The following is an 11,134-nucleotide window of genomic DNA, read 5'->3' as shown; positions in this document are numbered from 1 at the left end:
TTTTGGGGGCCTCAAAATTTAGAAAATAGGGGGGATTGAGCTTTGGGGCAAGGACTATGTGGGGGGAATGCCGAAAATCACTCACCTACCAGAAGGCAGTGCACAACCGCTCACGTCACAGAAACCACCTATCAGCTGTCCGGCTTGCTGCCAATCATGCTCCTGCTTGCGGTGACAAGGGCAGCTGTTTATTGGCTACAGCAACAGGATTGGGAGGGCTAACAGCGGCAACCGGGTAGCTGCGACGCAAGTGGCTGTGTGCCACATTCCGGCAGGTGAGCAGTTTCCAGCATCCCCTCCCCCAACAATCAAGCAGCAAATGCCAAAATCGCCCACCCACCGGAACGAAGCAGAAGCCTGAGATTTTCAGCGGTGATTTGCCTCTTCATTGTTGGGGGAGAGAGTGGATGCCGAAAATCGCGAGCGACGCATGTGGTTGTGCGCTGCGTTCTGGCGGGTGAGCCATTTTCAGTATCCGCCCCCCACAAATGACCAAGCAGCCAATCGCCGCTTACAAGCTCGCGCCAAAAAACCATTCGCCTGCTCAGCACTACTCGTGTATAAGACGACCCTAAATTTTGAACCCCATTTTTGGGTCAAAAAAACCTCATCTTATAAACGGAAAAATTTGGTAACAACTGGTTACTCTATTTAATGTTAGGCAAAACCAGAACAGGAAGAAGCACTGGTCGCGTTTCTTAAATACCACAGGGAAAGGGCAAATTTGAGCAAGGGAAAGAATAGCACAGGCTTCTTCAACCTCAGCCCTCCAGATGTTTTGAGACTACAATTCCCATCGCACCTGACCACTGGTCCTGCTAGCTAGGGATCATGGGAGTTGTAGGCCCCAAACAGCTGGAGGACTGAGGTTGAGGAAGCCTATGGGTAGGCAAACTAAGGCCCGGGGGCTGGATCCAGCCCAATCGCCTTCTCAATCCGGCCCGCAGACAGTCCGGGAATCAGTGTGTTTTGACATGAGTAGAACATGCCCTTTTGTTTTAAATCCACCTCTGGGTTACTTGTGGGGCATAGGAATTCATTCATCCCCCCCCCCCCGAAAAAAAATCTAGTCCAGGCCCTCACAAGTTCTGAGGGACAGGGAACCGGCCCCCTGTTGAAAAAGTTTGCCGACACCTGGAATAGCACTTCTTTGATGTTACAGATTTAGGTAGCCCTTATGAAAACTGGGTTCAGGAAGACAGGAGGCCTTTGGCCACTAGCCACTTAAGATTGGACAGCTGCCACTCTTTCAAATCATCCGCAATGTTGACTGCAATGCTCATTAGCAGCAAACAACTAAGAGCATGCGACAAGTAAGCTGAATTGTTGTCTTCCTCTTCTTCAGTAACTTCTTCCAGCAGCCCCCCCCCACCACTTACATCAGCCTTCCTCAACCTCGGCCCTCCTGCTGTTTTGAGACTACAATTCTTATCATTCCTGATCACTGGTCCTGCTAGCTCAGGATTGTGGGAGTTGGGAGGTCAAAAATATCTGGAGGGCCAAGGTTGAGGAGGCCTGACTTACATGAAAACGGAAACGCGGGCCAGTCTTTACCCATCTCAAAAAACCGGGGGGGGGGGGGGGACATTCCTTAAGCAATGCATTTATACAACCAGAGCAAAACACACTAAAAATAAAACAAATCATCATCATAGTCATCATCATCAATGTACTTCTGATTGCAAAGGTTTTGTCGATACTACCTGTTGGCTGAGTTTTTTAAGGTAAGAGATAACACTGTAACTAAGTCCACAATCTAAATTATCTGATATCAGATTTGGAGCTCCCATCATCCTTAGGGCTTTCTTTAACGGCTATAAGGAAAACAAAACAAAAAAGAGTAAGAAGAGGGTCAAAAATATTCTTTTCTCTTTTTTAAAAAAAGTTTTTCCGTTGTTTTTTTAAAGTTCTTCGCAGATCAGTGTTACGTCAAGCTAAGGCAGGCATAGGTGACCTCGGCCCTCCAGATGCTTTGAGACTACAATTCCCATCATCCCTGACCACTGGTCCTGCTAGCTAGGGATCATGGGAGTTGTACGACAAAAAAACATCTGGAGGGCCGAGGTTGAGGAAGCTTGGCATTGACGCTTTGGGAAGCGAGGTGGGTTTCAGCTGGCTCGCCGGCGGGCATCGGGCTACACTGCGAGCGTGGTGCTTTGCAGTGCAGCGCCACCAGCTGATTCCACACAGAGGCAAGAGTCCCTGATTGCTGGGATATGGCAAGTCCACACAGCGGTGTCTTGCCCAAGCGATGAGGGAGGTTTCTGCCGCTTCCACCGCGCCCCCCAGCTTCCTCCCCAGCCCAGCCCTTTGTTAAATGAGATCTATCCGGGGACAGAGGAGGGCTTCACTAGGAGCTTTTCCACACTGCCGGTCGCAGCAAAGAAGTATTCCCAAGGGGAGGAGGGAGAGCCGAAAGAATAAATGCTGGACTTGCGCTGGATAGCAATCCAAGGACGAGGGGCCAGTAAGTCGTGCTAAGCTGCAAAGCATTTTTGTTTTTTTGAACCCTGGCCTGTGGGCTGTTTGGTTTCCAGCAGAAGACACGTAAAAACCGCTCTGCCAAGGACAGCCAGCCACCAATTCATTTATTTAGGGCCACTGAGTTCGCAAGAGGTACGTACCAGCAAGTAGTAGGGAGGCATGGTTTTTAAGTAGTTGTCCAAAGATTGCCGCCACTTTGGATTGGGCTTCAGCTTGTGAACCTTAAAAAAGTCATCTGCATGGAGGAGAAACAAGACCAGTCACCCGCATGCCCCATGTTCCAGTCATAGTATCCGAGCAGTCATGCTCCGTGGGAACGTCCCTTGAGAACAACAATCTGGAGAGTTTTTATGCTTCCATGGGCTTTTCTCTCTCTTTAGCCTCTCTCCTCCTTATATATCCAGTTTTGACACAGGCAGTGGAAGGGATCCACAGAGCCAAAAATTAAGCTGTATCTTAGCAGAGTAACAATCACAGCTTTGAATGAAGGGAACCAGCAGTGCTCAGTTTGAAGACCTCTGAAGTCCTAAACAACTTAAGATTCTCCTCGTTTTAGATGCCAACACATTCCGTATATTCCCCTTACAATCCCATGCAAAGGGGAGAGCCCACACTTTGAACTATTAATTCTGAGGTACTGTTGAAAGTGAAATGTTTTAAGTGTGTATTTACCATATTTTTCCATGTATCATATGACCCCTATTTGGGGGGCACAAATTTATGGAAATGGGGGGAGATGATGACCCCCGGTTTTTTAACATTTTTTTAGGCAGTGGTTTCCAAACTTTTTTCAAAGAGGGCCAGATTTTATGAAGTGAAGTTGTCAACCTTTTGAAGTTGTTGAGCTTTCTTTAGGGTTTTACCCCAAAATCAATAACCCCCCTCCCCACACTCACAATTTAAAGGCCTTAGATTGGGGTGCCCAAACTTTTTTCAAAGAGGGCCAGATTTGATGATGTGAACATGCATGAGGGCCAACCAAAGTTGTTGAGCTTCTTTTAGGGTTGAAGTTAAGGTTTTTTTTAGTATTTTACCCCAGGAAATAAACTGCCACAGGGGCCAGATTAAACTGACCGGGGGGCCAGGCCAGATTAAACTGACCGGGGGGCCAGATTAGGCCCCCGGAATGGATTTTTGGAGAAGCCTGTTTTAGAGTAAAAAATAACCTAGTCTTTTCCACACAAAAGTATGGTAAGTTATGATACTAAGTATCTGAGAAACTATTCCCAGCAGAAGCTTGACCCAAAACGAGGTACCCTACATGTGCCATTATTGAGACTGGCAAAATTCCTTGTAGCTTAATTCCTGGAAGAATCCAAGAGTTATTTGACAGAAGGGGTACCACTCAGAAGAGTGGCCACACATCCAACAAATAGCACCTATTGAACAAGGAAGGCTGATGCAGACAAAAATAGAGTCCTCTGATGTACAATTCTTTCTACATGAATGTCGGGGAAAGAATTTTTTAACGGGTTGCAGTCAGGAGGAACCTCACAGTTGTGCTTTTTTGGGGGCAGAGAAACAAGAGGAGATCGCTTCAGGACACCATGAGCTGCACCAAAGCAATTCAAAGCCTCTGGAAAGCCCCAGGCAATTCATGAAGCCTGCCTGAGCATTTCCCCAAAACCTTCTATTAAAGAGTTGCGGGGAAGGGGGCACGGAAGAGCAGGTTCAGCAGAGCTTGTGTTTTTAAAATGCAGCCACCATAAATATATGCCTCCAAGAAGCAAATGGGATTAGAACCTTTCAAGAAGTGGTTCGGGAAACAAGAACAACTCCGTATGGGTGTGCAAGTGTGTTCTTCCAGAGAGGCAAGAAATAGCTCAAGGCGCATGCACTTCTATATTATGGTTACCAGACGATCCCGTTTCCCGGGGACAGTCCCTGGATTTACAAATCTGTCCCCAGACGATATCCGGCAGTGGCGCGTCAAGGTCGGGGCTTGCCTCTTTTTTCTCCTTCCTCCTCCTCTCCTCCTTCTCCCTGCGTTGGCTCTGGGGTTTTCCTGGCCCTGGAGCGCCACTGGGCAGTCAGCTGGATGCTCTCACCCCCGGCTCGATTTGGGTCGCAGGGAGCAGGTCAGTGGTTCCCCCAATTGATGCGCCGGGCATCACTTGCTCCTTGGCAGTGGCGGCGGCAGCCTCAGTAGCCTGGTAGTGCAATTGGCTCCAGTGGCTTCTGGAGCTGCTCACTGCTGTGGCACCTGCCATTTTGCCTCACCTTAAGTCCCTGTGTGATGTGTCTTCTGCCATTGAACCAATCACGCAATGTTCATTTCCTACTAATAAATCTACAACGCTTAAAATATAAATCCGGGGACATGAAATGAAATCCAGGGATGGATGTTGTCCAGGGACAGGTTTGTAAATCCGGCGACTTTCCCCGGGAAACGGGGCCACCTGGTAACCATATTTCTTGCCTCTCTGGAAGAACACACAGCCCCATACGGAGTTGTTCTTGTTTCCTGGACCACTTCTTGAAAGGTTCTAATCCCATTTGCTTCTTGGAGGCATATATTTGTGGTCCCAGGAACATCTGGTAACCATATTCTAGTCCTCTCTGGGATGCCTTCTTCCCCGTGTGCCCCCTTTGGAAATGTGCGCCCCCAGCTCACAAAGCCCAATGAAAAACGGGCGACACAACGCTGCTGCAAAAGACTATGCAGGCACCAACGTCCTGAAAGAGGGGAAAAGAACGGAGGTTGAACCTTACTCCAATTAAGGAAGGAGCTACGAGTCGAGGAGGTGAGCAGCGTCAAACATGCCCACGAAGCAGGCGGCTCTCCTCCTCTGCTGCAGAGAGAAAAAGGGAGAGGGCGGGTGTAAAAATCCCTCTCCTTCCAATGGAGCCGCCTGCAACCCTCGAGGCGCTCCGGCCTCCCGTCCCACCTAAGAAAACGGCTGGCAAGTAAACACCGCGGGCGGACAGGCTCCCTTTCCTGCTCAGCTGCGCCAAGACACTCTGCACCACACTCACCTAGCAGAGGGAGAAGGACAGGGTAGTTGTACGGCATGACAAAGAGATTGACGCACGTCAGAGTGGTGCTGGCTTTCAGGTATCCAAAGGGATGGCCCAGTTCACTGTACTTGCCGCTGGTGCTCACAAACACCTGGAGAACGACAAAGGAAGAGGCAAAAGTTTAGCACATGCAAGGGGCTGCTGGCCTTCAGAGGAATTCAAAACATCCTGGCGTTTTCACAGACGTGCCGTGGCATGTGTTTTTTGCAATAGTCACAGCGCAATTGTTTTCCCCCTTCTCTCAGAGGCTCAGGGGTGGAATCCTGGGCATTTTCTTGTGTTTTGCCCATTTACGGTCCTGCAAGACACAGAAAAGGAAGTTTCCTGGCTGAACAGAGCTACCAACGCACAAAGCTTTCTACCAAGAGTCAAACCAAGCGTCCAATAATTACACTATCTATAATAAAATCACTCTTATTCCTTTATGGACAGCTGTTACCTCAGGACGGTACCACCAGTTAATATGATCATGAGAAAAGCAGCTGGTCTGCATGACATTCTGATTCAAGCTGACGGGGGAAAACCCACAAAAGCTGACTGAACTTCTTGTAAATTCACTTTATTTGATCGGTGGGTTTTATGTATTTGCTATACTATGCTGTGATCTGCCCTGTAATTATGATTGGAAGAAAGAAAATGTTATGAATGTTATGTGGCCAACTCCTGAGAGACTGCAATCTACTCATAGAGTTAAAAACTGGCAGTAATGGTGATCTACCCCCTATTTTGGGGTTCAGGTCAAAGCTGTTGAACTTCTTTTAGGGAGGAGGAAAGCCCCGTTTTTCGGGGTTGAAGGGCAAAAATGTTGAGCTTTTATAGGGGAACCAGTTGTTGAGCTTCTTTGGAGGGAGCCAGTGATCTACCACAGACATCCAGTGATCTACCGGTAGATCACGATCTACCAGTTGGACGTGCCTGTTATAAGTGAATTGCTGAATATATTCAAGCAGTAATATTCCTATAGTTTTTGTAACACATTTATGAATTAGCAGGCGAGCCTATGATGGCTCTGAGGCGGCTCCACATTAATTGACATCAGTCTCACTACAAACCCAATTCCAGTCCACAGAACAATATGTAGGGGAACCCTTCGGATGTTGCTGAATGGCTGGAAGGCTGAAGGTTCACCACCCCTGGACTAGAGAGTGCATCAAAGCTTCTAATCACCTAAAATTTAAAGTGCTTAGATAGGCCCTTTTACAGTGGGTCCTACAGATAGGGCGCTTCTACACTTCCGGGTTTGCTGCATTCGCAACTGGAAAGTTACGTTACCTTCGGGGTCCACTGTATTATTCCTTGATGTTGGGGTACAGCTATTAAGGAACTACTGCACTTTTCAGTGGTATTGGCCCCACTTGTCCAGATGGTGGGCTATTATTAAAATCAGATCTTCACTGCCTGAAGCAGAACTGCGGCCCCTGCCTCCCCTCTCTCGGCCCTCGGAGAGTGAAAGGGTGCATTGTTCTGGATGGGAGACAACAGGGTGCCTCAGGGCTCCACCCCCCCCCCCGGCTTTTTAACGTTGACATGAAGCCGCTGGGAGAGATCATCATGGGGTTTGGGCTAGGGGTTCGTCCATATGTGGATGACACCCAGCTCTACCTCTCTTTTAAATCAGAACCAGTGAGGGGAGTGAAGGTCCTGTGTGAGTGTCTGGAGGCGGTTGGAGGATGGATGGCGGCTAACAGATTGAGGTTGAATCCTGACAAGACAGAAGTACTGTTGTGCGTGAGCAGCTGGGGGGGGGGACTCCCTGGTCCTGAATGGGGCAACTGTGTCCCTGAAGGACCAGCTGCGCAGCCTGGGGGTCATTTTGGGCTCACCTCTCTCCATGGAGGTGCAGGTCAATTCTGTGTCCAGGACAGCTGTCTACCAGCTCCATCTGGTATGCAGAATGAGACCCTACCTGCCTGCAGACTGTCTCACCAGAGTGGTGCATGCTCTAGTTATCTCCCGCTTGGACTACTGCAATGGGCTCTACGTGGGGCTCCCATTGAAGGTGACTCAGAAACTGCAATTAATCCAGAATGTGGCAGCCAGACTGGGGACTGGGAGCAACCGCCGAGACCACATAACACCAGTCTTGAAAGACCTGCACTGGCTCCCGGGACGTTTCCAAGCACAATTCAAAGGCCCTAAACAGCCTTGGCCCAGTAGACCTGAAGAAGCGTCTCCATCCCAGATGCCGGGGTTCCTTTCCCAAGGGCCTTCTGGCAGTTCCCTCCCTGCAAGAAGCAAGGTTACAGGGATCCAGGCCAAGGGCCTTCTCGGTGGTGGCGCCCACCCTGTGGAACACCCTCCCATCAGATGTCAAAGAAATAAACAACTATCAGACTTTTAGAAGACATCTGAAGGCAGCCCTGTTTAGAGAAGTTTTGAATGTTTGAAGTTTTATTCTGTTTTTAGTGTTCTGTTGGAAGCCACCCAGAGTGGCTGGGGAATAAATAATAAATTAATAATTATTAATAATAACAGACCACTCCACTGCCAGCCCTTGGGAGGTCAAACCAAACAGCCACAGGTTCTTGCTAAGAACTGGTGGGCTTGGGAGGAAGAGGAGAAGACACACTATATTCGAGAACAACCCCAGGTGTTGGAGGCTATAGAAGCAGCCCCAATTTCATTGCATTTGGATTTTTTTTTTAGATCTTATGGGGCTCTGGAGATCTTTCCAGGTTCAAATGTGGGGTGAAATAAAACAGCACCACCAATTCACAGACCGAAGAAACATACATGGCTAGAACCAGCTCTGCAGAGCTACACTTCTAGGAAGGCCATTGTGGGTTTGAAGCCCAACCACAGCCGCAGCGAGATTATTACTTGCAAAGAATTGGAACGGAAATATCCCCACAAAGGAAGATTGGAGATGTAAATTAAATGAATTTATAGAATTAGTAAATTTAACAGCAGGCATAAGGTATCAGACATGCCAGAAATTAAGGACAGAATGGCAAAGTTTTGAATTTACATGAAAAAACACTGCTCTAAGGGTAATATGTTGATATGTATAGATTAAGTTTGCAAAGTGAAACTAGAAAAAAGTTATATATTGGGAGTATTGGGGGTGAGATACTAAAGATGCAATGTTAATTAAGAACTTAAAGAAGGAATCCCCAACTTGCAGCCCTCCAGATGTTTTGGCCTACAACTCCCGTGATCCCTAGCTAACAGGACCCCAGTGGTCAGGGATGATGGGAATTGTAGTCCAAAACACCTAGAGGGCCAAAGGTTGGGGATGCCTGACTTAAAGGTTAAGAGATGACGGGTATTGGAGGAGAAAAGTCACATGGGTGTATTATTTGTTTTCTATGTGTGGTTATTGTTTTGTATTTTTCATTTCTAACGGATTAGTATACATTGGGGGGGGGGGGGAGGAGAGGAAAAAGGAAACCCAACCATGTTCTTAGAACCCAAATGCAAGAAAACTCATCACCAGCCCTTGCTCAAAAGGCGGTCTCACACTGTCAACACCCAGCAGACTTATCTTTTAAAACGAAATCTCCATTCCTCCACAGGGTAAGTGGAGCTTTTTTGGCTACTCAAACAGATCACTCAGATAATCCACTTAAAATTGGTTCACGGGACTAAGAATAATAGAGATAGTGTTGCCCACTTGATTGACAATTGTTTAAGCAATTAGGAAAATGCTCTGGATCTGATCAACTTCCCACTCAAGTCAGTTGCAAATGATTGGGTAAATAATTGTTCAAGGGCTGCAGAGTCCATTTTTTTTAAAAAAAACCCTTTTAAATTAAAAGTATCAGAAGGCAATGTCTTTTATTTATTAAATATCTATACCCCCCTTTCATCCGAGGATCAAAACACAGTCTACGGTGTAAAGACACAAAAATGAATAGTATAGTAGCAAACCAAAACAGTAACTCCCCACACTCACAGTTTAAGACCAGAGATCGGGGTGCCCAAACTTTTTCCAAAGAGGGCCAGATTTGATGAAGTGAAAACGCGTGAGGGCCGACCAAAGTTGTTGAGATTCTTTTGGGATTGAAGCTGTTGAGATTTTTTTAGGATTTACCCCAAAATTGAGCTTTCATTAGAACTGAAGTTTTTGAACTGGGGGGGGGGGGTTTGAAGCTGTTGAGCTTCTTTTAGGATTTTACCCCAAAGTTGAGCTTTTTTTAGGATTGAAGTTGTTGAGGGGCTTTTTTTTTTGGACTTTACCCCAGGAAATAAACCGGATTAAACCGACCAGCGTGCCAGATTGGGCCCCCGAAACGGACCTTGGACATGCCTGCTTTAGAACAACCAAATGAAATTTCTTCATCACATAGATCTTGGCGCAAATTGAGCTTTGACTTCCTCCCATCCCCCTCCCTGACTTCCAGATGAGGCCCCTGGAACGCACTTTGGACATACCTGGTTTATGGGGAGGCATTGCTTCTGCAAAGCAAAGATTCCTTCTCCCCCTCCCCCTTATCAAACCAAGATATAGTGGTACAGTGGTACCTCGGGTTACATATGCTTCAGGTTACAGACTCTGCTAACCCAGAAATAGTGCTTCAGGTTAAGAACTTTGCTTCAAGATGAGAACAGAAATTGTGCTCCGGCGGCGCGGCAGCAGCGGGAGGCCCCATTAACTAAAGTGGTGCTTCAGGTTAAGAACAGTTTCAGGTTAAGAACGGACATCCGCAACGAATTAAGTACTTAACCAGAGGTGCTACTGTACCTCCGGTTGCCAATGAGATCGACTCCGATCAGATCCCAAGGTTTCCGCAACCGGAGGTGCCTGTTCTGCACAGGTACATGGCACGGTAGATGGTTTTGTTAGCCAATGGCCTGGGAGAAAAAGAATGCTTTTGTTTGGGCTCCTTAAATGAAAATAAGGCTAGGCTTGAATAAAATGTGATCCATTTTGATAATTCTTGTATTGTTATTATAAATATGAGCTTCTCAAAACGTTGCAGAAAGGGACACGGGTGGCGCTGTGGTCTAAACAACTGAGCCTAGGCCTTTTCAATCGGAAGGTCGGCGCTTCGAATCTCCGTGACAGGGTGAGCTCCCGTTGCTCTGTCCCTGCTCCTGCCAACCTAGCAGTTCAAAAGCACGTCAAAGTGCAAGTAGATAAATAGGTACCGCTCCGGCAGGAAGGTAAACGGTGTTACCGTGTGCTGCTCTGGTTTCGCCAGAAGCGGCTTAGTCATGCTGGCCACATGACCCGGAAAAACTGTCTGCGGACAACACTGGCTCCCTTGGCCAGTAAAGTGAGATGAGAGCCGCAACCCGTCGTCCGCGACTGGACTTAACGGTCCCGAGTCCTTTACCTTTTTTTTTTTTAAAAAAAGTTGCAACTTCTCTGAACTTTTATCTAAAAAGCGTGGCACGTAGCGGCACTAAAGGGCTGTAAGGGATTAGCAATTCTGCAAATTCTGTGATGGCGCATGGGCAGATGTCGAAAACCAATGTTTCAACTGGGAACAGTCCTCAGGAAGAGAAAGTTCTTCTCCAGCTCTGCTAAACTGGATTGCAAATGCTGAGGTTCCAAGCTAGGGTCTTCAACATGCGACGACCTGGCTGCTAATGGGGGGGCGGGGGGAGAGAGAGAGACTAATACAGGGCATTCTCTCTACTTTCACCTGCAAAGTTTATCCCGGACTGGCTTGGGAACCCTGCAATG

General features: G+C 47.5%; 1 protein-coding gene across 3 annotated transcripts in view; it reads right to left on the bottom strand.

The window, feature by feature from the left end:
• Positions 1-11,134, bottom strand: part of INTS6L (integrator complex subunit 6 like) — a 39,492-nt gene that overhangs the window by 11,807 nt on the left and 16,551 nt on the right. For 2 of the 3 annotated variants that reach the window (XM_083595365.1, XM_083595366.1), the window contains exons 9-11: positions 5,461-5,593; positions 2,625-2,719; positions 1,704-1,814 (exon numbers count right to left, since the gene is read on the bottom strand). In XM_083595365.1, the coding sequence (XP_083451491.1) occupies positions 1,704-1,814; positions 2,625-2,719; positions 5,461-5,593 (339 nt within the window). Of the gene's footprint in view, positions 1-1,703; positions 1,815-2,624; positions 2,720-5,196; positions 5,277-5,460; positions 5,594-11,134 lie in introns of all 3 variants that reach the window. The other variant, XM_083595367.1, reaches the window with a different exon arrangement.

Source organism: Podarcis filfolensis, assembly GCF_964270895.1.
Source record: "Podarcis filfolensis genome assembly, chromosome: Z".
Lineage (NCBI taxonomy): Eukaryota > Metazoa > Chordata > Lepidosauria > Squamata > Lacertidae > Podarcis > Podarcis filfolensis.
The sequence above is the reverse complement of the archived record's forward strand: the minus strand, read 5'-3'. Positions and strand labels throughout refer to the sequence as shown.